We start from the raw sequence: 27,994 nt of genomic DNA, 5'->3' as shown, positions 1-27,994 counted from the left end.
GGAAGTGTTTGTTTCTGGTGCCGCACGTGGGTGCCAGCGTGACCGGCGGCCCTTTCCCTGTCTCCGCAGGGTCTCTGCTTCTGGTGCTGCTCTCCCGCCCCCGCCATGGGCAGAGCTCGCAAGAGGCACAACTGGAAGGCGCGGCTGCCGGGGGGCGCCGGGGGGCAGCAGCCGCCCGCCCCGGAGCTTGTGCAGCTGGAGCTGGGAGGTGAGTCCGACGCCGTATGACCGCCCCGGGGGAGGGGCCGGAATGGGCGCCCCCCTGCACACTCACCCCCTACCGAATAGGTAACTTCTTTGCACACTCACCCCTTCCTGAGTGGGTGCCCGTTGCACGCTCACACCTCCTTGTACACTCACTCCCCTTCCTGAATGGGTGAGCCCTTTGCGCACCAACTCACTCCTGCTGAGCCCTAATGTCTCTCTTTTGGAAGAAAATGAACTGGTTGTGAGGTTGAATTGACCCTCATCTTTAGCTGTCATGGTTTTGAGGTACATTCTCATTGACAGTGTGGGGAAACTTGCACTGCATTTGCTTATGCTGTACCTGCCCTGATCTCAGATACAAGCCTATCAATAAATCCAGGGTTACTTACTCTTTAGCGGCAACAAGAGGTGACAATAAGATGAGACCAAAGACAAGGTCTGTTTTAGATCCACGTGGTGGAGCTTTTGAGTGTTGCTAACTTGGTGTGTGGGCTTGGACAGGTCACCTAGCTCGTGTGTACCCCTTTCTTCATTATGAAAATAGGGGTAGTGCTCACTTCCCAAGGGAGGATTATTTGGTACAATGTTTTGATTATGAAAACTTAGCCTTTTTCATAGAGGTATTACTCAATAACAAGAAAAGATGGATTTTTATCATGAAAGCAACCGTAAGGAGAGGAGCATTGTTTCCCTGCACAGCAATCCTATTGGCTTTGCCAATAATGTAATTGTTGCTATTGCCATTTTATTTAAAAGCAGCGAGCTTTGCAATAAGCCTGTTAAAAATAAGCTATCTGAGGCCTGTGACTGACCATAACTGACTCTTTCAGATGAGGCAAAGCTGAAAGGAGTGGATGGAAGTAATGCCCTAGTCCTGCCAGGGAAAAAGACAAAGACGAAAAAAGTAGTTTGTGTCACACAACGAGAGAAGAAGCCCCTGAGCAAAAAACAGAGGAAAATATTGCAGAAAATTTTAGAGCAGAAAGAGAAGAAAAATCAGGTAGGTTGCACCCCGGTCATAAGGCTCTGCCCAGCTGTTTAGTGTTAAAGAAAACTGTTTAAATGGGGCTGTTGTGAACAGGCTTCCAAAGTGGCTTCTCTGGGAATATGAGCAAGGGTTTTATCCTTAGAATCATTTTATAGCATCTGCCTATCACCAGCTTGGGGAAGCAGAGGTGTATCTAGACACCTTATTGTGACCCAGTGCAATGTCAAGAACTGTGTAGACTGCCGCCTGCATTTCAGTGAGAGGTTGACACTGAAGCCTGCTGCCAGTTTAAATTGGAACAGCGTTTACTATTTAACTGCTGCTTTTTTTGGTAAAAGTATACAGCTACTCGGGGACTGTTGGTACAGTGTGCTGCTATGGACAAAGTTTGAGTAGAGTTCTACCACTGACATCAGAATGCAGTGAGAGGGCAGGAGGGTAGATCTGGGAGCCTTGGACTTCTGAGGTCTAGTCCTGCTTTGGGCAAGTCACTTAACCACTTTGAGCATCTAAGTAGGGAGGATTCTTAGAAGTATTATTATGAGGATTGGCTAATATTTGCAAAGTATTTTGAAGGTGAAACATGTTATTTGTAAATAAAAAGCATTGGGCATATGTTACCTTTTTCAAGATGAATAGCAAAATGAAAGGCTCCAATACCCCTATTGTACCAAAATGAGACAAAATTCCTTCAATTAAAATGTAGAGAAATAAATAGGATGATGATCCTTGACCAGCCTTACTCATGGGGTCACTAGCAACACTTCAATAGTGTGTCTCTCTAACTTACCATGGTTTTCCCCAGCATGCAAGTATAATATGGCTCTGTCCCCTAGTCCTTACTCAAGCTAAACTGCAGTTGACTTGGTAGCTGAGTAAGATAGAACTTGAAGTGAATCTTTTTTGCTGGTGCAGCAGTTCTAACAGCGATTATGTATTTTTTTCTGTAGCGAGCTGAATTGCTAAGAAAGTTAAATGAGGTCCAGGCTTCTGAGGTTGAAATGAAACTTCTGTACACCACTTCCAAGTTGGGTATTGGAGAACGCATGTACCAGACCAAACGGTAAACTTCCATCTATTGCTACTGTTGCAACTCAGGCATATTATTGCTTTCTCAGTCTCTGTGTTGCACATAGATTCCTTTTTTGCTTTAAATGGCTTCTTCGCCTAAGTTACTGTAAATATTACTTGATAGATTTGTAAATTATTTAAAGTAAAAATAGTTTGGTAGTTATGGTGAGGTAGAAAGAAAATGAGACTTATTACAGCTGCTTGTTCTTTGAGATGTTTTTTTTTTTTTTGAGGGGTGAGGATCTGAAGTGTGAAAATGCTAGTTATATTGGGGGGGAAATGCCTATAATGTGTAAATATTCTGTTTTAGGACAGTACAAGAAAGCGGCACCACGTGTCCGGAGAAGATTAGTAGCATCAGTGGTGCAAATAAAAAAAGGCGCAGACTAGATATGGAACTGGAGACTGAGAAGAAGACTGAATCCTCTGATAGTTCTGGTGAGGATGAAGAGGAAGAGCATAAAGAAGCAATTGAAAAGACAGCCACTGACAGCTTTAACTTTGGAAAGGTGGAAGAATGCATTAAGAAGCCCTTGAATAGTGATCAGGCTCTTCCTAGCACGCCAGCTCTTCAAAAAGCTTTTAATAAGCCATCATCCAAGCCTGCGGTTTTCATCCCAGTGGACAGGTCACCTGAGATACAGGTCAGTCTTTGTTAGTAATTCATCACAATGAACGTTCTTCAAGGAGTTGGAGTGACACTCTTTATTAGACTAATTCTTGACAAATACTTAAATGGAGACTTGTGGGATTCACCTGCATCAGTCAGTAACATTGATACAGTGCAAACAATGCAGAGTGCATTCCCAGCATTGCTTTAAGTGTTACTGATACCAGCTGTTGCTGGTTAGACACACAGCTTTGAGCTTGTCAAGTGAATAAAGAAGGAAACTACTTTCAGTTTTGTTTCAAAAGATATGTATTTGTCACTAATACTAAATATGTAACTTATTAATGATCTGAGATCTTAAACCCTTTGGTGTAATGAACTGAAAATCTTAATTGTTAAACTGGGTTTTATTCTCCATTATGCTAAATGTAGTTTCAGATAGATTTAATTCTGCAGAAATTTGAAAGAGTCCACTTATCACTGAGCAGATATGATAGTGAGTTATGGAATGAGTTTCCATTTGAAATGTTGTTAAACGCAAGTGAATCTTAGATCACTGTATTGAATTTAATAAATCAGAGCACTGGTTTAGTTTCATGCTTGAGTAACCAGCTATGTTTTGAGAAGTCAGGAAGAAATATTTTGCTGATCCTAGTTCCTGGTTGGCCTGGCAGTGTTTTACCCTACATTTTATAACTTTCCAAGCCATGAGGAAGGCAGTGTGCTACCAGAATATCCTAGATATGAGGGATCTATATCCTCTTCTGCTCCTGCATGCATTGGACTGTATGTGAAAGTATCATTCATGACTTTTGGAATGGAAAATCCATGATGGGGTGAATCTTTTAGACTTTTCATACAGCTTTTTTTTTTTTTTAATTGAGCTTGACCCATTAAAAAAACAAGCAGAAACAGGAATCAAGACACACAAACTGAAAATAAAGTTTCTGTTTTGTTTTCAATAGGAAGCGAGGTTAAAGCTTCCTATCCTCGCTGAAGAACAAGTTATCATGGAAGCTATTAATGAGAATCCTGTTGTCATCATATGCGGAGAAACCGGGAGTGGTAAAACCACTCAAGTGCCTCAGTTTCTGTATGAAGCAGGCTATGCCAGGTGGGATTCTGTTCTTTTATACTGAAAATTGATGAGAATATATATATAAGTTCTATCCCTTTCTGGTTTTGGAATGTTGTCTCTGCTTAAGACTCCTGTGTTAGTGCTGTTACCTCTATGAGCAGCAAGGAGGTGAAATGAACTTGAAGGAGAAAAATCTGTGGGCAGTCCTTAGTTTGCACAAAAGTCCCTCAAGATTATTTATTTTAGAGCTTTTAAACTGCTACCTTGTTTTAAAGATCACTGTTCTATTTTTCACAGTAGGACTGTAGTACTTGTCACTAAACTTGAAGGTAGGTTAGCTAAGGGGGAAAGCTGGTGGGTTCATCTCTACAAGATACTCCACATGTTCCTTGCAAAATTAAAATAAACACCATTCTACATGGTGAAAAACCACCTGCAGCTTGTGCGGAGCTACTGTCACTTTTACAGGTTTAGGCAGCGCATTTTAAATGCTGCCTGCCTTCTGCAGCTCAGTCTCATTCAGTTGCAATAAACATTCTGCTTCTGCAATATTCCCTCTTCAGCCCAGGCTTCTTCCCCAAAGGACCCAGTTTGGTAGGGATTACCTGGTCCTCCCAACAATAAAGGAGAACCTGCATGTGTGCTAAGACAAGGCCAAAACCCACTTGGAGGAATTCCTCTTGTCCTGTTTCCTAGGTTTGTCTGTAAAAAGCTTTCCTCCTCTATCCTAGTTCCAATGGCATCATTGGAATCACAGAGCCTCGGCGTGTAGCCGCAGTGTCTATGTCTCATCGGGTCGCTAAGGAAATGAATATTTCACACAGGTAAGGGCCAAAAGATATGGGGCTAACCAGGAAAATCAAAAGCAACAGAACCTAGCACCCTCTTAGTATAAATCTGCTGCGTGGGAGAGGTTGGAGGGATGTTATCTTGGAGTCGGATTAGCTGAAGCCTGTTCTGCTGGCCTTTCCAGAGAGGAACCGTAGGAAGTTTTCAAAGAACTCAGCTCTGTTGCTCCCTAGAAAAACCGATGGTGGTCTTGGTCTTAACATGGTTCCTGTTGGAGAGTCAGTGGATTGTTGAGGAGGTGGGGAAGGAGACGTGGCTGTGCTGTTTGTAGGGGAGAGCAGGTGTGCCATAACAATAGGCTAGTTGAAAATAAAGCTATTCTGTATCCTGCTTTCTTAGAAGGAAAGGTTCCTGTATAAGGCAGTAGAATTCTGTATTTGCTGGAGTTTGGGAAGTGGAGATTCAGGCAATCTGTGGTCTTCTATGCACCTTATGTTATCGTACCAAGTCGTAGCTGAATTGGGCTGAAGACAGCATTATAACCTGAACTCTGACTTTCTTTCCTTTCCTAGCTTTTTACGTTTGGTCTATTTTTTTTTTTTTTTTTTTTTTTTTTTTTAAGTATGTGGCTTTGTTTGTGCAATAATGATGTATTTTCTCTACAGGGTAGTTTCGTATCAAATACGTTATGAAGGAAACGTTACAGATGAAACCAAAATAAAGTTCATGACGGATGGTGTGCTACTGAAAGAAATTCAGAAGGTAAATTACCTTCTGCAATGAAAAAACAGGAGGCATTTAATGTCTCTAGAGAAATTCCATGCATTCCTGCTAGGACTTGCCATGAGTGCAAGCGTTCCTTCCTGAAACAAAACCTCTTTCAGCAGTTGTATTTTTGGCGACTAGGTATCTATGATTATTCTTTTTATGCTTAGTGGAGGTACAATTCTTATTTTAGCTGCTGTATTGACCTTCATAGGAATAGGTATTGGATTTCTTCATCACATTCTCCAGACTGAGAATGGTCCAGGGATTAGAGCACCAGCTTACATCTTGGGAAACCTGGGTTCAAAGCCCCTGTTCTGCCACTTGCTTCCTATGTAACCTTGGGCAAGTCACTTAGACTGTGAACTATGGCTAGACTAAGACTGTGCCTTCGTTTCCCATCTGTAAAATGGGGATATTAACACTTTTCTACCTCACAGGGGTGTTAGGAGGACAAATGATCGCTAATTTGGACCACCAGGCATTCCTCTACCCCAGTGAGGCACACCCAATTTTAAGACCATCCATTTTAGTACATGAAAGATTGTGATGTGCTCAGATAGGACAGTAGTGGGAGAGTCATATAAACCTAGATAGATTCGAAGTGATGACTTAGATGACTGACCCAACCTTAACGTAGAGAGACCCGACTGAGCTTTGACTTGATGTGGTGAGATGACTCCGCTTCCTTCTTTATTTCTAGGACTTCTTGCTTTTGAAGTATAAAGTGATCATTATTGATGAGGCCCATGAAAGAAGTGTGTATACCGATATCCTGATTGGCCTCCTGTCTCGCATCGTGCCCCTTCGTGGAAAGGTAAGAAAAGCAGAGGTGGTCGCACTTCTTAGCGGGAGCAGATATGGGTCAAAAATGGGTAACAGAAATGATTAAATGCATAGAAAGGAGAGAGTGGAGAAATTAGGACTCCTCTGCTTGGAGACGAGATGAATAAAAAGGAATATTAGGAAGCTAGATTAAATAAAGAATAGCAAAAAAAGAGCCCCCTTTCTCTTTTCTTATATCACAAGAACTGGGGTGATGTTCCGTGAAACTGACAGGTAAAACACTTAAACACTGATAAAAAGGAAACAAGTAGTTATTACACAATACCCATTTAACCTGCATAACTCACTGCCACAAGACATCAAGTCCAAGAACTGAGGAGGATTTAAAATTAGACATTTATTCAGAAACTAAGGACATTCACCTTTGCATTTGGATGTAAACTCTCATCCTTCAAGGTATAAGACAACAATTAGGAAAAGACTTCCCCAAGAGAATCTTACACCTACCGTACACCATGGTTTTTGTAAAGGAAAATTATGCCTCACTAATATACTAGAATTCTTTGAGGCAGTCAACAAGCATGTGGACAAGGGGGATCCACTGGATATAGTGTACTTAGATTTTCAGGAAGCCTTTGGTAAGGTCCCTCACCAAAGGCTCTTAAGCAAAGTAAGCAGTCATGGGATAAGAGGGAAGGTTCTCTCATGGACTGGTTACTGGTTAAAAGATAGGAAACAAAGGGTAGACATAAATGGTCAGTTTTTTCAGATTGGATAGAGGTAAATAGTGGTGTCCCCCAGGGGTCTGTACTGGGACCGGTCCTATTCAACATATTCATAAATGATCTGGAAAAAGGGGTAAACAGTGAGGTAGCAAAATTTGCAGATGATACAAAATTACTCAAGATAGTTAAGTCCCAAGCAGACTGCAAAGGGCTTCAAAAGGATCTCGCGAAACTGGGTGACTGGGCAACAAAATGTCAGATGAAATTCAATGCTGATAAATGCAAAGTAATGCACACTGGAAAACAATCCCAACTATATATATAAAATGATGGGGTCTATATTAGCTGTTACCACTCAAGAAAGAGATCTTGGAGTCATTGTGGATAGTTCTCTGAGAAAATCTACTCAGTGTGCAGCGGCAGTCAAAAAAGCTTACAATGTTGGGAATCATTAGGAAAGGAATTGATAATAAGACTGAAGATATCATATTGCCTCCATATAAATCCATGGTACGCCCATACCTTGAATACTGTGTGCAGATGTGGTTGCATCATCTCAAAAAAGACAGTGGAAAAGGTTCAGAAGAGGGAAACAAAAATGATTAGGGATATGGAACGGCTGCCATATGAGGAGAGATAATAAAACTAGGAGTTTTCATCTCAGAAAAGAGATGACTAAGGGAGGATATGACAGAGGTCTATAAAATCATGACTGATGTGAAGAAAGTAAATAAGGAAGTGTTATTTACTCCTTCTCATAACACAAGAACTAGGGGTCACCAAATGAAATTAATAGGCAGCAGGTTTAAAACAAATGAAAGGAAGTATTTTTTCACATAATGTGCAGTCAGCCTGTGGAACTCGTTGCCAGAGGATGTTGTGAAGGCCAAGACTATTACAAGGTTCAAAAAAGCACTAGATAAGTTCATGGAGGATAGGTCCATCAATGGCTATTAGCCAGGATGGGGACAGATGGTTTCCCTAGCTTCTGTTTGCCAGAAGCTGAGAATGGGCAACCGGGGATGGATCACTTGATGATTACCTGTTCTGTTCATTCCCACTGGGGCAGCTGGGTTTGGCCACTATCAGAAGACGGGATACTAGGCTTAATGGACCTTTGATCTGACCCAGTGTGGCCGTTCTTATGTACCTTGAAATATCCAGTACTGGCCACTGTTGGAAACAGGGATGCTGGAGTAAGTGGACCACTTGGCTAATTTAGCATGACAATTCCTAGGTGTTTGTTTTTTATTGTACCTGTGCAGACGTGCAGCAGGAGGTTCAGTGCCTTGCTTAAGGCTGGCCTCTTGGTGAGTCTGTGGCAGAGTCAGGGTTGCCAATAGGATTTTTGTCTGTCTAAGGACTGCAGTATTTGGCCTTCTCTCTGTCCTGTCCTGTGGCCTTATATTGCACTTTGTGCCTTCAGACTGTGAGGGCTTTGGGGCAGAGGCTTATATCTGGTATCTGTTACAACAGTGCACATGCATGTGTGTAGTGCTGCATAACTGATTACAAGTGGCCAGACTGCAGTGTTAACGCTGCATATTTGCATTTCCACAGAAAGGGCAGCCTATGAAGCTAATCATTATGTCTGCCACCCTTCGTGTTGAAGACTTCACTGATAACAAGAAACTCTTTCCTGCTGTTCCTCCTGCTATACAGGTAACGTTCATCCTAGTGGGGTCTGACTATTTTCCTTTATAAATCTGGATGCTTACAGAGGCATTTTTCCTTTTGCTGCCTGTTATTTACAGTCCTCTCAGCCAGCATTGCAGTCATTTCAGCAATGGCGCTGCAGGCAATTGTCCTGCTTGTAATTTGTTTTGAACTATGTATTTTACGGCTTCTCTTGCTAAGAATTCCAGCTCCCACTGAAGAAAGTGGTCTCAAAACACTGACAGTTACAGTTTAGAAAATGATCCAAGTGGAGTTCTAGTTTTCATAGAGTGGAATCTCTCTCTCTCTCTCAAATTTTGACAATAATTTTTAAAAAGCCTTTTGGATTCCAAGTAGCTCTCTTGAGTTTCTGATTCTACTGACTTGTCATCAGTTTGTGTGGTAAGGACAGGAGAAATGCCTGCTATTTTTGGTAAACTACAAAATGTTGGCTTGGCGAAAGCAGTTAACACAGTATTCAGAGTTGTGCTGATATTGCCAATGCACAGAAGGTGAAAGGCACCGTGAAGTCAGATTAGCACCTTCATTCTTACTTTGAAATGTTAAGTCTCTTTAATGTTAATTTAGTGCCATTTGTGTGTAGTAGGAGTGCAAGATGTTTGCAATTTTTCTGTTTGTTGCACTAAATGTTACAGCTAGTTTTCTGTGGGTAGCAAGCTAGATATAAGGAATCTTAAACCCTTGATTGTTTAGAAAGTTATACTGGAAAGAAAGGTCTCCATTCAAAGTGGTAATACTTTACATTCGATCAACCAGAATCATTGGAAAGGTCTTTGTAGTACGAAAAATACTGTTGTACCCTAGGGCAATAGCCAAACAAATTGGTTGTAGTGAGCTTCCCGTCTTCGGGGTCTCAAACTAACTACATCTTAGACACTGGGGCTTCAGCTAGGACACTTAACAAAGCAATGCTGGACTGGATTACCTCTCATGTATTCTCATTCTCTTTATTTTTTTAGGATGATTTGCTGCACTCATTTTCAGAGGGTCAAAACAGTAAAAATGAGCTTAAATACAGAGAAGAAATAGAATGGTTTACAAGAAACTGGGTTATTTCAAAACAAATGCATAAGCCAGTTCTGTGAAGTGTGGTGAAAATCTGTTTAACTGTGTGAAACGGCACATTGTCAAGGCTTTTAATGAGTTTTCTGATTTCCCCCTGAACCACAGTACGTAAAACCCGCTTCTGCTGTAATCGTAAAATGAGGCTTGTTTTCTGTTGGATTCCTTTCTAGGTAGATGCAAGGCAATTCCCTGTGACTGTTCATTTTAATAAGAGAACGCCAGCGGATGACTACAATGGGGAATGTTTCAGAAAAGTCTGTAAAATCCACCGAATGTTACCAGCAGGTAAGACTGCTGCAGACAACTCTTCAGCATCTCAAATTCTTTACACTTAAAATGTTTACCAGAAGGGTCTAAGTGGTTTCAGGGACTGAACATTTTTTATTAAAAAAACAACAACAAAACAACCTATAAAAACCAGCAGCACTGTCTCCTGTACTTTATTCCTTGCAAGGGATGTTGTTGGAGAATAAGCCTGTACTTAAATATGCTGTGGTATTCTGCATGGTTTCTCACATGTGTTAGTAAGGAATTGTGAAGTGGGTCACGCGTTATGTTCCACAGTTGTGATATATTTGACGTTGTCCTCTGGAGAGTGAGTGCTGGTTCTGTGATTTCCCTTTTGAAATGACCTGTCTTTTTTGATTTATGCTGACCTGTTCTGTTGCAGGAGGGATTTTGGTGTTCTTAACAGGCCAAGCAGAAGTACACTCGCTCTGTAGAAGACTAAGAAAAGCCTTTCCATTCCGAAAAAATAAAACTGAAGGTAACTCCAGGGACTAAAGGGCTGCTAACTTTTAACTGTTGATTGTATGGAGATGCAAGTTTGCTTTTAAGCAATGAATGTTCCAAAAATAAACTTGGGAAAAGACCTTTTGAGAGACATCCTGATGACTCAGCTTTGAGAAAACTGTGTTGTGTGTGATTTCACCCTCCTTAACTCCCCTGGGGTCCACTGCATTTCGCCACTGTTTCAGCCTTGCATTGATTACAGGAGCTTGCAAGGAATGGTGCTGTTTCCTAAAATGGAAGATCGCTTTCACATCCTCTCCTGTTGCAGCAAGCTAATCCTCTGCTTCAGAGTCCTCCTCAAAATGCACCACTTCAGAGCAATCTGCCAGCCCTCAGCCACTGATATGATTCCTTAACATAACAAAAATGCCCGAGGCCCTCTCAACCACTTGATCACTAGCTATTTTTTGCTTTGACATCTTGAATGATGAACTCTTTAGAGCAATGTTAAGCTCTGCTCTGCAGAGTCATCTTTCAGCACTCTGAGAATCCCACATGCTTCTTCATAGGAGGTGAAGAGAAGGAAGAATCAGTCGAAGAAACCAGGAAATTTAAGAAATCCAAACAGAGGAAAACTATGGTAATATCTTTTAAACTTGAATGGAACTGGCACTCGTGTCAGTGGATAATTATTGCAAAAGAGCAGGAATCTAGATTACCCCTGTTGACCTGAAAAAGAAGTTCAGTTTTGGCTTTCGTTTGTGTATACCTCAGGAAAACAGAATGTTTTCAAACAGATTTAAAAAAAAAAAAAAAATACTTTGGTCTGATTTGTAAGCGACTTACAGTTGAGTGGCTGTCCCTTAAGTAAATAATTCCATCCCACTTTGCTCTAGATTTGTAACTCCTGCATTAAGTGGTTGGTTGAGGGAAAGGCTTGAATGCACCCCTGGGCACTACAAGGAGGGGAGATGGATTTCCACTATTAAGCACGAATAAATTAGCACTTCAGTGGAAGGAACTCTGGACTTCGTGGGTTCAGGATTCCTTTGTGAGGAAACCTGGTGTTTGGCCGCTGACCGTATAAGTGATGTGAACTTCATTGCCAACAGATCATTAAATTATTAAAATATTGCTCTCTGATTTTAGACACTGATGGGTAAAATTGCCTGAAGGAGGGTTGTGGGGAAGGGAGGAACCTGATGTACAAAACATCATTTCTACACAACACGTCCTTAAAAACATTTAACCGGCTTGTCTTTCCTGATTCCCCTCAGTTACGGATGCTGATCGAATGTTCCTGCCATGTAGTACGAATGAAACCATTTAGGGCCCATCCCCCATGCATCTTGAGATCAGTGGAAGTTCAGGATTGGGAGTTGCATTTATTACCGCTTCCAATGACCATTTGCACAACTGCTAATATTAAATGTAGAAAGACTTTTAATGGTTCCCCTTTTTCTCACTTCTAGCCACTACCCAAAATCGATCTGAACAGTTACTCCGTTTTGCCGGTGGACGAAGGCGATGAGGACAGAGAAGCTGAAATGGATGAAGATGAGGATGCTGTGGGCTCTGACATTGACCTAGAGTTGGGGGACGATGGACTAGAGGAAGGTTGGATGCTTTGAAATGAAAACCACACATGTAAAACAAACCTCACTTACCAATATGTGAAGCTGTTACTGGGCACCTGTCCTGTTTGCTTTGTTTCTAAACTGGTGTGTGACTACTTTAGGCTGTGTAGTGTAAACCATTATTTATAAAGCGGGGGTTTCTCATTGCAGGGTTTCTGATGGCAATTTTAAAAGAAGCAAAATCTGACTCTTTTCAGGTTGAAATGTGTTTAAAAGTTTAGTTTGTCAGGATGCTGTTGGGAATGAAACGTCCAGTGTTTGCTTGCGATGTTTTTAAGAATGCCATTTTATTTCTCTACAGGTGAGAAGTCTGATTCTTCCCTTCCACTCTACGTGCTCCCACTCTACTCGTTATTAGCACCAGAAAAGCAAGCCAAGGTAAAGGATTATTTGCACAGAAACAAGTGACTGTTCTCAGTACCTGACTTTAGAATGTATACAGCAGCTCTTGGTTTGTGTGCTAAAATTAGCATCTTGACATAGCCTGCAGTGGGCAGACCAGCGGGAGATTCAGGTAGGGGAGAGAATAGACCTCTGCTGACCTGTGTGCTCAGTTCACCCCTCAGGACACATGATATGAGGCCACGCTCGTTGTGATCGCTTTTGTCTTTCTAGCTCGGGGTGGCCAACCTGTGGCTCTGGAGCACATGTGGTTCTTCAGAAGTTAATATGCGGCTCCTTGTATAGACACTGACTCCGGGGCTGGAGCTACAGGCGCCAGCTTTCCAGTGTGTCGGGAGGTGCTCACTGCTCAACCCCTGGCTCTGCCACAGGGCCTGCTCCCACTCCACCCCTTCCCACCCCCTCCCCTGAGCCTGCCGTGCCCTCCTTCCTCCCCCTCCCAAGCCTCCTGCACACCACGAAACAGCTGGTCGGGAGGTGCGGGGAGAGAGGGGGAGGTGGTGATCAGTGGGGCTGCCAGTAGGTGAGAGGTGCTGGGAGCAGGGTGGGGGAGCTGATGGGGGGCTGCTGACATATTACTGTTGCTCTTTGGCAATATACATTGCTAAATTCTGTCTCCTTTTCAGGCTCAGGCTGGCCACTCCCATTCTAGCTTATCTGAGTTGACGTCACTAACTTGCTTTACGGGCAATGCGGTTCATCTGTCAAACTGTGTTTGCTGCAGGTGTTCCGACCTCCTCCTCTTGGAACAAGACTGTGTGTTGTCGCAACCAACGTGGCTGAGACGTCTCTCACTATCCCCAGCATTAAATACGTGGTTGACTGCGGGAAAGTCAAGAAACGCTTCTATGACAAAGTTACTGGGGTTTCGTCTTTCAGAGTCACCTGGACGTCTCAAGCATCTGCAAACCAGCGGGCAGGACGAGCTGGTCGCACGGAGCCAGGGCACTGTTACAGGTTAGCCAGTTCCCTCTCCGTAGGCTTCTCGCAAAGGAGAGGTCAGAGTCTGAAAACCATTCTCTGTTTGTTGGGCAGCCAGATGAAAGGAAAATACCAGCACTTGCCACTGTGTATCAGACAGCTCCACTGGGTCTCGTTTCGTGCACTTCACTTATTTAGAATGCACTTCTCTCAAGGCAGTGAAGCACCATTTAGTAAAACAGCCCAAATACAGAACAGTTAAAATGATCCAAATGGAACTGCCCAGCCCAAAGAGAGCCCTTAGATAATGTTAGCAAAGAGGGAGAGGATTGCAGGATATTAACTACTAGATGCCTTCCTGAAAATCCCTTGTCTCACCACTGTCTTTGCAACAAAGGAGATCTGGATGGGACTGTAGGGCCAGCTAGAGTTTTGAGAAGTCATCAAGATTTCCTAACTGTAGCATTGCTAGCTTCCTCTGGCTCAAGGAATCAGACTTCAGTGGGAGGAACTAGACCAGAGTGCCTGGGGGGGCACTGCAGAGCATTGGCTGCTAAGCTAGCCCTCTAGCTTGGCTTAGCCATTTATCACAGCATAGTCAGCTGTTCTGTTACGTTTTGTTTAACTGAAATAGATGTAGCGTGATCGTTTCCACAAGCTACCTATTATAATATGTTGACTGAGAGACCTCATCTAGTGGATGAAAATGCAGGGCAATGAGGGACAGATACACTGAGCTGCATACTTGTGCTGGCTTAATTTGTATCACTGTGATTTTAGAAATATCTGTGAACACATTCTATGTCAGGTTCCCATTTAACGATGCTGTCTTACTGCTTTATGCATGAAGATGAATTGATCTCTCTGGTGTGGTATTTTAGATGTAAATGTGGTTAAGATGCTTTAAAATCTGAAGATTAAACCTTTAAAAATTCACTTGTTTTTAGTCCAAAGCAATTTTAAAAACAAAAAGAGACTTTATTTGCTTTTGTTTTCATCTGTGTGACGTATATGTTGTGGGTTCAGATTTCATATCCGTCTCTAACCAACACGGCACTTTCGTTAGGCTCTATTCATCTGCAGTTTTCAGTGACTTTGAGAAATTTTCTCCTCCGGAAATTACAAGGCGACCTGTGGAAGACTTGATTATACAGATGAAAGCGTTAAACATTGAAAAGGTGAGCCAAAAAGCTGGCTTTACATTCTAGCACTCTTTTTCAGTGTCTTCTGGGAGCCAGACATAAGCATAAATTGCCGCTCTGCTACCTGTTTGGTGTGAGGATACGTTGTGTCTTGTATCATAGATGGGGGGGGGGGCAGGAAATGTGCTATTTTGTAGTCCCAGGGCTTGGTTTGCATTCAGCTCTGGTCTTGCAATGCATTGCATCAGACCTCTTCAATAGGCTTAACAACCTCATCTCCACTTGTACGTGCACTGTGCTTTTTCATTAACAGTCTCATGAAAACAGCCAGCAAAGCACAGAGCTGGGATTTCAAAAATGGGGCGAGGAAAATAATGAAATCGATTGTTCCTTTAAAAGAACTGAGGTTACATTCATACAAAAGGAGCAATAAAGCCTACATGTCCATTGTTTGTGTATGTTAACTTCACAAGTGTCCTCTAAGCCTCTCAACTTCCCTCTGAGGGGCAATATCTCCATTTTACAGAGGGGTGCTCTGAAACACACAGGCTAAGGGCTTACTTTTCAGAGGGCTGCTACGGAGTCCCCCCAGACTCTAATTGCCTTAAATTGGGAGTTCTGGGTACTCAGCCAGGGCTGGCTCCAGCTTTTTTGCCGCCCCAAACGACGAAGGGAAAAAAAACAAAAAAACCTTTGAGCTGCCGCCAAAGAGGAAGAGAAGGAGTGAGGGGCCCACCGCCAAATTGCCGTCGAAGACCCGGAAGTGCCATCCCTTTCTGTTGGCTGCCCCAGACACCTGCTTCCTTCACCGGTGCCTGGAGCCAGCCCTGTACTCAGCACTTCAAAAAAGGCCTTCAGGCAGCTTGTCTAAGGCCATACTTTGATTCAGTCACAGTCGAGAATAAAAACCCAGATTCCTGACGCCTAACCGCTTGCTCTAGCCACTCCCTTCCAAGTGTCTGCTTGTGCTGGGAGTTCTCCTAAATATATTGCCTCTGTTGGCTTTTGGAACCAAAGGAGACTTGTCTCAGATAAACAGCCGAACTTTACTGTTCAGTGTCAGTTATACATTCATTTCTTCCTGCGTTCCTAGGTGATCAACTTCCCTTTTCCAACCCCACCTCCAACAGAGGCACTTGCAGCTGCTGAAGAGTTACTGATAGCGCTTGGAGCCCTGAAGGAGCCACTCAAGACAGGAAGGTAGGGTGCCTGAGGTCTCCCACAAGTTTTTTCACAGTGATAACTTACTGAGGATTATAGCAGTGGCTGGAAGCAGCAACAGGGGCAGTGTTTTTCCTACATCATCTTTTACATGACGGTGAGACGGAGCTTTGCCGGTTTCCCTTCTGTGCTAGTTCTCTGATAATCTCCCCTTGGTATCCATGCTTTAGCGGGTTTGTCAGCTAGGCTGCTTCCTAGAATCCTTTGCACTTCCTAGTCTGTAATAAACTGATGATTTAAACCAGCCAAGCTGAGACTGATTCAGACTTTAATGGCTTGGTTTTTGCTCCTCCTTCCTTGGATTTCTACTGCACCTTGAATCGAGACAGCTCTTGAAGCACTGTGAAGATGGGGAGTATTTCATGCACCACTGAAATCTTGGTGGTTAATGTTCAGAGGCCTTTCCAGGCCTTGTAGTAAATTCTAGGGGATCCAATAGCTCTCCTTGGCTACCCCACATGCTTGCAGCAAAATAAGTCAGTTTTAATTCACCCCTTTTGTTGTTTTGCTGTGAGTTTCTGTGTGGCCACTCTTACTCTGCAATAAGTGCCCTGTTTTGATATTCAGCAAAATCAGTAAAAATAACAATTTCTGCTACATCAAAATGGGACACGTTTTTATTCTGAAATGAAAGTTTGCATGCGGACTTGCTATGAAATAACAAAAGGGGTGAATTAAAACCGATGCTGTTCCTTTGCTGTGAAATTGGGTAAATCAGCCCATAGTGACCATTTCAAATGCAGTCCACGCTTCTACGGACCAGAAATTGTCACCATGTGATTCTTGTTCTGCGAAATGGGGTTTTCAGCCTATCTCTTGCTGCCTTCCCACACTTGCTCACACCCTGAGAGTCCCAGGACTGAGAATGAGCCCTCCTGACACTTGGAGGTGGTCCCTCAGGGGAGGGCAGGGCAGAAGCAGTGTTGGGAAGACAGGAATTCAGGCTGAATTTGGAGTCATTCATCACTACTAAAGTCACATGTGCAATCAGAGAGAGAAAAGTGCAAGTGTGCAAGAAACAGCTGGCGAGTCAAAGTCTATAGAAAAAGCTTGTGTGAAAGGGGGGAAATGCTGTTATCACTTGACTGGGTTTCCGCCTCTTCCAGGCTGAAAGAGCTGCAGAGAGCAAAGCTGAGCTGTCCAATTAGTCCCTTGGGCATGACCATGGCGTCCTTTCCTGTGGCCCCACGCTATGCTAAGATGCTTGCTTTAAGTAAACAGCACGACTGCCTGCCATATGCCATTACCATAGTGTCGGCAATGACCGTTCGAGAGTTCTTTGAGGAGTTTGAGAGGTGAGTGGCTTAAGCTGGAGTAAAAATAGGTTCCCTTAGCACCAGATACCATTTAAAGAGTGCCTAGGTATTGCTTTCTGGAATACCAGCCAAAGCTGGAGAGACAAACTGGACAGGAAAATATTTGTTTTATCCCCTTATATACAGCAACTCTAATGGTTACCCCATGAAACTAGTACCTATGGAGCTAAGCATGAAGGTGGCAGTGAAGTATCATTGACTGACCTCTGTATTCTGTGCTTGGTGACATGAATTAAAACTATAGCCTTGTAGATACCTAGAGACCTTTTCTCCCCATTTCTAACATTTGTCTTCTGATTGCACTGTGGAAGAGTTACAGATAACAGACTAAAATGCAGCCCATGTATAGCTGACATCAGTGGTCATTCTGCCAGTAGCCTGAAGTTGGAAAGCTAGAGGGGAGATCAGAGCAGAGGCAGGATATTCTGTTAATCGTGACCAGCGTGCTGTCTGTCTGATCCCCGCACTAATCATTTAGCTTTTTAAAACCTCTCACTCAGAATTGTTTTGTCATTCAGTCTCACTTGCTGGATGGGGAATTGGGTCCATATGTAGGCAGGGGCATGGTGGTGAGTCTGAGTCTCTAGTCCCATGACTTCCTCAACGCTCTGTTCAGACATACACCTCTTGGATAGGCTGCAGTACTGGCCCCACCAGCAGCAGTGTCCCATATCCTTGTTGTAGCTTCTAAATAACTCCCGGGGATGGCGTGCCAAGCTTGGAATTCACGCTCCATTCTCCCATGTGGTAGAACGACTACTGGAGTGTTGAGGCAGCACTTACTTCTCCTAGTCACCCAGTTTTATCTATTTTGGATCAGCCTGAGATAATGAACTGACTGATTCCCTGGGTTTTCTTTTTATCTTCCAGTTTCATACAGGTTTTTGGTTACTAATTGTATATCAGTCTGTCTGGTGTTCAGTGATACTGGAAGGGATGATACAGAGCTGCTTTGACATGGCTGATGGTGCTTGCTAGAAAGCTTTAAAATGTATCGATTGTGCTTTTGGTTTAGACCAGCTGTAAGTGAAGAAGAGACAGAGAAGCTCAAGGGGAAGAAAGCAAGAGTAACACAGATGCGAAGGATCTGGGCTGGACAAGGGCCTTTTCAAAAGCTAGGAGACCTCATGGTGATGTTAGGTATCTATTGCCTGTGACTTGAACATACTGTTTCTTGCGGGGAGATGGTTAATTTCAATCAACATGATCAGATATTCAGAGCTAAAGGATTCATAGAGCTGTAGCAATGGGAAATGCTGTATAAGGAGGGCTACATGCTGTTCACAGACGTTAAGTCCTCTGGTCCATCTCTCGCTGCTGGAAGATGGTGTTCTGTATTATGTTTTATCAGTGCATTCTCCAGCCTAGTTCCAGCCAGTGAGCAACCTGAATAGATAGAACCTATGGGATTCGCTACCCTGCTGGGGGAAAATGTTCTCAGGCCTAATTGGTTTCACCTTTGGAAAGTTAGTTGGCTTTTTTGTTTTGTTTTGTTAAAGCTCTTTGTCCTTTCCCTGCTGAATAAAGATTCTCTTCCAGGAGCTGTGGGGGCCTGTGAGTATGCAGGGTGTACTCCTAAATTCTGTGAAGCAAATGGGCTGCGATACAAAGCAATGGTGGAAATCAGGCGCTTACGGGGGCAGCTGACAACAGCAGGTAAAAGTTTAGCAGCAGATAACTCAGTCGCAGGCTTGGGCTTTCTCTGTTCAGCACGCTGCAGCCTTTTATGCTGCCAGCAGCATAGCCCATGCTCCGTGGCTCACCACAGTGGTATTTTTCATAAACCCAATGTAACTAGAGGCTAAGTCTTCATGGCAAATACCCCTGGCTTTAGAGAGTATGTACCTATCATCAGGTGGTGGTAAATTAAGTGGGATCCTCTAGTCACACCCTTTTCTTTCCAACTTTGTCAGAATCTTAACTCTCTTGCTTTTCCTCAGTGAATTCAGTCTGCCCTGATGCTGGCCTCTTTGTTGATCCAAAAATGAAGCCTCCCACAGAGACCCAGGTGACCTATTTGAGACAGATAGTGTTGGCGGGGTTAGGGGATCATGTTGCCCGAAGGATCCAGGCAGAGGAGCTTCTGGATGAGAAATGGAAATATGCCTACAAGGTAAAGATGAGTGGCATTGCTCAGTTTGACCATCGCCCTCCTCCTGTAACTCTGTGATCTAGAAATAAGAGTTCTATGCGGAGCATGGACTAGTGGCCCAAATGCAGGACTGGTGCTTTGTTCTCAGCCCTGCTCCAGTCTCACTGTAGGAAGTTAACTCTTCCGTGCTGCAGATACCCCACTCCTAGTCTGGGGTGATTACTTTCTACGGTGTCTTGTCAAGATTTTTGGGAAGTGTAATGAATGGCGATTTGCGAAGCGCTCTGAGGTCCCTAGAAGGAAGGTGATGCAGAAAACCAGGGTGTTACCAAAAATCTCCATCGCTTAGAGAACATGGTAAATTGGTGAAGGATTTAAACTAGATGCTGGCAAGGAACTGGATTGCTAATCATCAGTCTCCTTCCATGCTACTGTTCATCCTGAGCCCTTTGTGCTTTTTTTAAGACTCCTCTGCTGGATGACCCTGTCTTTATCCACCCCAATTCTGTCCTTTTCAAACAACTCCCAGAGTTCGTGGTGTATCAAGAAATTGTTGAAACTACTCAAATGTACATGAAAGGTAAGACTGGGTAAGATGGCTCAGCTCCTCCTCCCTCTTCAGATCTATCCAGCAGTTCTCTATGGAATCAGAAGAGTATTTCACTTGCTCGCAGCACAAGTCCCGCCTGCCCTTTGGTGTGGGCCAGGAGTATGGGGATCAGTAGATGGCAGGTCTAATTTCTCATTGACTTATCCCCAGGACCAAGGAGCCCTGTCCAGCTGGAAACACCCTCCAGAGCTGCCAGCTCTTGGTGGCTCTGGGCATCCCCGTGGCAGCCATGGAAATTGCTGCTGATTTCCTTCTTGTTTCACAATATCCTAGACCACCTCCCTCTGGCTCCTTGTGATCTTTCCCTTCCTAGGTGCAGAGTTGGATTGGCTTAGGAAAACTACATCTAGATGTGTGGTTGCATTCTCTCCGACCACTTGGGTGATTCTCCCCAGTTGACTGTCCTAAGCAGGGAGAGAGACTTTCAAGGGAGTCAGCTGGTCAAAAGAGGAGCTGGAGCCCCATGGCTGCCAGCTGCTTTCCAGAGACCAGCCAAAAAGAAATGGGCTTGATCAAGTCAGATTGTGCCTCCCCTCCCACCCAACAAAATGATGCGGGGCAGGAGAGTGAGGCGTGGGCTCTGGAACGAGGGCTTAGAGTCCCTCTCCAGCTCTCCTTTGACTCTAGGTCAAACAAAACTGTGCTGGAATGCATGGGGATACTTTCAAATGGACCCTGAGGCAACCTGTCTGAGGAGCTCACCTCCAGTGAGTGCGAGTTTCACTGAACGTTACCCCTGCTTAAACAGTACTGAACAGATTGTTCTGAAGGCAAAGATGCTTCATTTTGTAGTATGTGCTTCCATTCTGAAGGTGTTTCGGCCATTGAATCTGAGTGGATCCCAGTCCTGCTACCTCCGTACTGTCACTTTGGGAAACCTTTGGAAAATCCTCCTCCATTTTATTGCCCTGAAACAGGCAGAATAAGATGCCAGAGACCAAGTGTTTTCTGTAAGTTTCTTGAAACATTGCATGTTGGAATGTAGTTCTGATGTATATTACATTCCCCTGAAAACTGCTCTCTGTTGCCCTACTGGCTGTAAGGCCATGGAATAGAAACTCTTTATGTCCCAAAGGACTGAACCCTGCTAGTCATCAATGTTATACATGCCTTGAGATGGCTTATGTATCTCCACTGGGTTCTCCAGAGTTAGCACAGAGGTGCTAGCATACTAACCTCTAGGCGCTGGTATTGCTGTGATGTGTCTCACATCCTGTCCTGTACCTGAGGACTTCTAATGTCACTGTTCCTAGCTGTGCATTTCTCTAAATGCCTGCAATGTCTCTTTGTGTTCTTCAGTCTTACACTGATGAAACAATCCACACTGAGAATTAAATAGAAGACCTAATATGACTTGTCTTTCCAGATCGAGTAGGCTGGCAGCTTCCAGCAGTGGAGGTAGATTACCCAGAGGGTATTGATCGCTACAAATACTTTGCCAAATTTTTACTGGAAGGGAAAGTAAGTGATTACAACTTGCATGGTTTCCCCGTACATTTTAGAGCATCCTCTTACTTTATGGCAAGTGTCTAACAAATGCTAATATTTATTTTAGATCATTAAACAGCTGGGCTCTTATAAGCGTTGTTTGCTGTCCAGTCCACTCACAATGCTGAAGACATGGTCCAAGTAAGTTGTTAAAACAGTCGACTAAACAGGTGTCATGCACCCAGCAGTGGTGTTAGTCACTTGAGCCTTCTTAAAAGAGAGGGACTTCCAAACTGAGAAGAGTGCGAAGATATTTACCTCAATTGTTAAGCGGAGAGAGAAGGAAAATTGTCTTAGCAAACCTAAGGCCAGTGGCCTTTATCATGCAAAACTGATGAACTGTAAGGATTTACACATGTGAGTAGTTACTCTGGCTTCAGTGGGATTATTGGTGCCAGTAAAATTACTTGTGTGTAATTATATGCAGGATCAGTCCCTGGGATTCTGTACTTAATTTTCTTCACAGTTTAGCCAGCTAAACCATTTTCAGTTGTCTAACAAAACAGAAGTTCCAAAGAGGTTTTGCCTTTTGTGGCAATGACACTGTAGCAGTACAGTAATTTAGGGCCCCACCAAAGAAATTTCCGTGAAAAACATGTCACAGAACATGAAATCTGGTATTTTATGTGCTTTTACCCTATACCGTACATATTTCACGGGGGAGACCAGTGTTTCTCAAATTGGGGGTCCTGAACCAAAAGGGGGTTGCAAGGTTATTTTGCAGGGGGGATCACAGTATGCCACCCTTACTTCTGCGCTGCCTTCAGAGCTGGGCAGCCAGAGAATGGTGGCTGCTGACTGAGGGACTAGCTCTGCCAGTAGGAGCATAGAAGTAAGGGTAGCAATACCATACCATGCCATCCTGACTTCTCCGCTGCTGCTAACGGTGGCTCTGCCTTCAGAGCTGGGCTCCGAGCCAGCAGCACAGCTCTCCAGCTGCCTAGCTCTGAAGGCAGAGCCTCTGAAATAAAAGCAACTCGCTCTACAATAACTTTGCAACCCCACCCACAACCGCTTTTTGGATCAGGATCCCTACAATTACGATGCTGTGAAATTTCAGATTTAAATAGCTGAAATCATGACATTTACAATTTTTAAAATCCTATGACTGTGAAATTGACCAAAATGGACCATGAAGTTCATTGATAGGGCCCTATCAATGATCAACACCGCCCCCCACACACAGCTTTCAAGATCCACGGAATCTACACGTGATGTGGTGTACCTCATCCAGTGCACTAAATGCCCCCATAAGAACTGCATGGGTGACTATCACAAATGAGCTCACACAGGAAAAAGATAAGACAGAAACACCCTATTACCTGTGGGCGAACACTTTTCACAAGCAGTCACTCCATATCTGACCTATCAGACCTCATTCTCAAGGAACTCTGCATATTTTCAAAAGACGAACCTGAGAGCCTACATTCATAACTTTGCTAGATACTAAAAATCATAGTCTTAATAAAAACACTGGATTTATGACTCATTCCAACAATCTGGAACCCACTCACCCCCTTTTAATCCTATGACTACAGGAGTGTTAACAGCCCACTTCACCTTAAGTTAAATTCCCTGTTCAATCTTGTATTTAGCTGTGACACTCTGAGTACCTGTCCCAGACTCCAAAAAGAGCTCTGTGTAGCTCGAAAGCTTGTGTCCTTCTCACCAACAGTTTGTCCTATAAAAGATATTGCCTCACCCACCTTGTCTCTCTAATATCCTAGGACCAACATGGCTACAGCAACCCTGCATACAACCAGTGGTAGATTTCTAGTTGGGGCTGTCCCTTTAGTCATGGGTCACATGTTTTATGTCTACATCTAATCTTTAATCAGTATTATAAAACAAATGCAGAACACTAGACTGAAAGCACTAAAGTAGAGACGCAGCCATAATATAGTTAAATAAATGAACGTAGCTCACATCTATATTTGATCCCCTTTCATTTTCGAATTCACTCAGGCTTCAGCCCCGGACAGAAATCCTGCTGAAGGCTCTCGTTTCAGAAAGTGCTGATAGTCGTGATGCTTTGCTGGCTGCGTGGAAGAAAAATCCCAAATGTAAGTGTTTAGTTTGCTGGGTGGTGACGATTAACCATTCTAGCATAGGGTTCTTACCTGATTTCAAGCAGAGCTGGTCTTCTGAACTTTAACTAAAGGAACAGACAATACCCTACCAGTGAAAACAGCAATCATTTTCAGTGTCTTTCTCATTAGGGTAGTTCGTGTTGTGGTTTTGGTCTTCCAGTAGGCCTGGAAGAGTTATGAGAGTTCATAAACTGTCATCCTCCGGAAATGAATATTTGAAAAGGTTTGGGTTTTTTTTGTAATACGGTTGTCTGTATTTGTACATAATTAGGATTTGTAGCAGCTCTGTTACAAAGTGGCCATGTTATAGGAAGACTCCTGTACCACTTAAATTTATTTTTCACAATATTAAGCATACCAAATAATCTGACCTTTATACCAGATGCTGCAAGGGTAAAAAATCCTTCATTAGTAGGATTCCCAGAATTAACTTGAACAATAACTCTTGCATTCTTGTTCACACTTTTAGACCATTAAAACACTTTAAAAGTGTTACCAGTCGGACAAGTATTTCACCCATTTTTACAGGTGAGGAAGTTTAGACAGAGGTTAGAGGCCTGTATAAGGTCACAGAGAGCTTTGAGTAGTTCCTAGTTTCCAGTCCTGTACCTTTCTGTGTACTCCTGTTCACTCCTAAACCCCAGGCCTTAGGACTATTCCCAGGATTAGAAGATATCTAAGTTAATGGTAAGTACTCTGTTGGATCAGGGCCTTAATTTGGATTTAATGATGATTTGTCTTTGTCACAAAAAAGCAGAGATGCCCCAACACTTCAGCTGTACCTTTCTCTAGGAGAAAAGTTCTCTCTCAAGTTTGTGGCCCTGAACACTGCGATTTTCTTCTGGGATGAATGTGTGCAAAGGAGTTTCTTCTTTGGTCTTTCCCGGGAAGACACAGTACAACAGAAAAATTGAAATAATCCACCCTTCTATTATTTTCTTTTCCCCCCATTGGCTGTAAGCAGAGTCCAGTTCTTTTACAGACTCTCTTGAAAGCATGATCAAACTGACCCAGCTGTTAGAGCCGTGCCTTCTAGTAGACCCTGTTCTGCTGTTGGCTATTTTTTACTTGTGCACTGATGATTCTTATCTTTCTGTTTCAGACTTGCTGTCTGCATATTGCCAGTGGATCCCCGAAGTTATGCACGATGACGTAGCCAAACGCTGGCCACCTGTGACATTGTGAATTGTCAAGATTTTTCCCGTCTACAGATAATCCGTATCTCACAGACATGTCCAGAACTCCCTTTTTCTAGGAAGACTCAGAAGCAAAAAGAAAGTCTATATTTTGGTGGGGAGAGACTGATTTACTAATGGAGGACATCTTACCAGCTGTTTTTGCTAGGGTGTTTTGTAATATTTATTATTTCTTGGGTAACTTTATCCATTGTATTTAATTGATTTTTCTTAAAAGCTTCTTTTTAGACTATATTAGTCAATTAGACTACAGCAGAGGGGTAGAGTACTTGACTTGAGCAAGTAAAGGGGTTTGTATGTGACTGTGGTATGCTGTAGCTTAAAAAAACAAAATCTCTAGTGTTCCTGGTCATCCAGAATGAACGCCTCATATGCACACCTGAAGTTCAAGACACAAATGCGTATGTAGCCCCTTCATGTTCCAGTATTCCTTTTGTCATTTGAATTCACCATAGAACCAGGATAGGCATAAACCTCACACCTTCAAGCCACTTTTTCTTTCTTCCTTTTTTTTATTTTAATTCCTTTCCTGTCTCATCACTTTCTCCAACTGTTTTTTTTTTTCCTGCAACCTCCCTCTGCAATCAGCCTGCCTGTGTCTAGCCCCAGTGGGGAAAGAATTCCAAGACTACTGTCCTGCTAGACAACACGCTGTGTCTTGCCAAAAATCCAGTTGGTGCTGATCATATTTCATGTGGTCAGCAAATGCTGTATGGTTATTTGTATTGTCAATTTGTACAGTGCAAAACTCCTTTTGAAAAGTAATAGGACAGGGGGGAGGCGGATGTGAGAGCTGCCTTAAATTATTTTACAGAAATAATCTTTTAATATAAAAAATGAGCCTGACTAAAACGTCATAAAAAGGTATCATGATTTCCTTGCCTAGGCAAGTCAGCATCCCACACTAAACCGGAGATGTATTGAAATGTGGACAAAGCTGATGCAGCTTTGTTTGGGTCTGACTGTTCAGTGTGCATCTGTAGAAATGTGGTGAGCTATTGTGTATAAAATAGGTGGGTTTTTTATCCTTCATAGAGACCATGGACCTGCCGTTATTGAAATATGGCCATAAACAGCTATTTGAAACTGTTTATACATTGTAAAAAATGTAAACATTGTTTATATTTTGGAAGGGGATTTTGTGAATTAAAACTTGTCTATTTCTTTTATATCTGCTGGCTCATTTTTTCCTGTTTGTATCAGGTTTGCAGAGTGCTAGACATGTCCCTATTAGGGACGTAAATACAGGTTTAAAAGTTAACCGTTTAAACCATTAAAGATATTTTGTTTAAATGATTAATCAATTTAAGCTGGTGGGGCTGGGCCCACTCCAGCTGGTCCGGGCTCGGCGGGCTGGCTGGCGCGTGGGTTAATGGTTAAGGCGGGTTAACCGGTAAGACTAATGCTTACCGGTTAACATTTTTCATCCCTAGTCCTTATGATGCACACTAGCAAAGCAGGATACAAATCATGGTTAATTCTAATGAGTCCCTTCCTTAATACTGCCAAAGTCAAATCAAATGGTCCCTAAGGAAATTAAACTTGATAAGAAAATCCAAAGTTTGATATCTTAAGTGTTTTTTACATAAACATTGAACTACAAATCGGGGGGAAGTTGCTGCTGCTATAGATCAGGATGGCAACTGATCTGTTGGTCTGTGTTTAAAACCACTGAACACTGCCAAACAGAACAAGGCCAAAGAGAAGCCTGAGCAAAGAAAGAGCTGTGACAAAAGCATGCGGTCACGTCTGCCTGACATGGGCACATCTGTGGATCCCTCACCACTTTACATTTGCCCAAGATGCACTACAAGAAGCAGACTCTCATAGGTTGACTATGACGGGAGACGCCGATGACAACAAAAGCCAAATTCAGTGGCTAAACCTCTTCACTTCTAGGATTTAACTGAAAGCAGGCACAACTTTAAAGTGCAATTGAGACTAGAAGATCATGTAATAAGGGCACCTCTTGAACAGCTTTGTTCCCTGGTTGTATATTCACAGTCCTATCTTCTTTGGTTAGTTACAGTTTTTATTCTTAGCACTGCAGAGCCTGCAGCTCTGGAACTGCAAACTGTTCTTACCAGAACAGGACCACACTTGGAGTAGCAGAGCCTAAACTGGATGTGTTCATTCTGAGCTGGCTTGAGCACAACTCTGCTTTTCAGATTCTGGGGTAACTTGGCAACTGCAGGAGGGGAAGGAGGAGGAGGTGTGTTGGGGAATGAGGGGAAACATCTCTTGTAATTTGAGCAAAGAAGATACGGAACTACTGAAAGGCAATCATCTGGTAAACAAACCCTTAATGTGCTGTGCAGAAGTTAGGGTTGGAAGAGACCTTAAGAGGTCATCTAGTCCAACCCCTTGCTCAAAGCAGGACCACCCCCAACTAAATCATCCCAGCCAGGGCTTTGTCAAGCTGGGCCTTAAAAATCTCTTAAAGAATGGAAATTCCACCACCTCCTTAGGTAACCCATTCTAGCGCTTCACCACCCTCCTAGTGAAATAGTGTTTCCTAATATCCAACCTAGACCTCCCCCGCTGCAACTTGAGAACATTGCTCCTTGTTCTGTCATCTGCCATCTCAGAACAGCCAAGCTCCATCCTCTTTGGAACCCCCCTTCAGGTAGTTGAAGGCTGTTATCAAATCCCCCCTCACTTTTCTCTTCTGCAGACTAAATAAACCCAGTTCCCTCAGCCTCTCCACATAAGTCATGTGCCCCAGCCCCCTAATCATTTTTGTTGCCCTCTGTTGTACTCTCTCCAGTTTGTCCACATCCTTTCTGTAGTGGAGTGCCCAAAACTGGACACAGTACTCCAGACATGGCCTCATCAGTGCCAAATAGAGAGGAATAATCACTTCCCTCGATCTACTAGCAATGTTCTTACCAGTGCAGCCCAATATGCCATTAGCCATTTTGGCAACAAGGGCACACTGCTGACTCATATCCAGCTTCTCATCCACTGTAATCCCCAGGTCCTTTTCTGCAGAACTGCAACTTAGTCAGTTGGTCCCTAGCCTCTAGCAGTGCATGGGATTTTTCCGTCCTAAGTTTGGAACTCCGCACTCGTCCTTGTTGAATCTCATCAGATTTCTTTTGGCCCAATCCTCCAATTTGTTTAGATCACTCTGGACCCTATCCCTACCCTCCAGGATATCTACCTCTCATCCACAAAAGTGCTGAGGGTGCAATCCATCCCATCATCCAGATCATTAATGAAGATGTTGAACAAAACCAGCCCCAGGACTGACCCCTGGACCGTTTTGCTTGATACCGAGTGCCAACTAGACATCAAGCCGTTGATCACAATCCATTGAGCCCAATGATCTAATCAGCTTTCTATCCACCTTATAGTCCACTCATCCAATCCATACTTTTTTAACT

General features: G+C 43.3%; 1 protein-coding gene across 2 annotated transcripts; it reads left to right on the top strand.

Moving 5' to 3' along the window:
* Positions 1–4: 4 nt before the first annotated feature.
* Positions 5–25,777, top strand: DHX37 (DEAH-box helicase 37). 2 transcript variants are annotated; one of them, XM_032791197.2, is made up of 27 exons: positions 5–208; positions 1,038–1,207; positions 2,146–2,258; positions 2,577–2,910; positions 3,842–3,990; positions 4,686–4,778; positions 5,409–5,505; positions 6,212–6,325; positions 8,580–8,681; positions 9,932–10,046; positions 10,432–10,527; positions 11,063–11,133; positions 11,966–12,110; positions 12,432–12,508; positions 13,257–13,489; positions 14,520–14,631; positions 15,689–15,795; positions 16,923–17,111; positions 18,148–18,272; positions 18,672–18,788; positions 19,073–19,245; positions 19,690–19,804; positions 20,647–20,784; positions 21,201–21,295; positions 21,390–21,463; positions 23,288–23,385; positions 24,515–25,777. In XM_032791197.2, exons 1-27 carry the CDS (start codon positions 106–108, stop codon positions 24,595–24,597), a joined length of 3,438 nt encoding a protein of 1,145 aa, XP_032647088.1. In that variant the 5' UTR covers positions 5–105; the 3' UTR covers positions 24,598–25,777. The 2 variants fall into 2 exon arrangements, with proteins under 2 accessions (XP_032647088.1, XP_032647089.1); XM_032791198.2 differs by having other exon boundaries at positions 203–288; positions 24,515–24,691.
* The last annotated feature ends 2,217 nt before the right edge of the window (positions 25,778–27,994 follow it).

The sequence above is a fragment of the Chelonoidis abingdonii genome, chromosome 22, assembly GCF_003597395.2.
Source record: "Chelonoidis abingdonii isolate Lonesome George chromosome 22, CheloAbing_2.0, whole genome shotgun sequence".
Classification (NCBI taxonomy): Eukaryota; Metazoa; Chordata; order Testudines; family Testudinidae; genus Chelonoidis; species Chelonoidis abingdonii.
The sequence above is the reverse complement of the archived record's forward strand: the minus strand, read 5'-3'. Positions and strand labels throughout refer to the sequence as shown.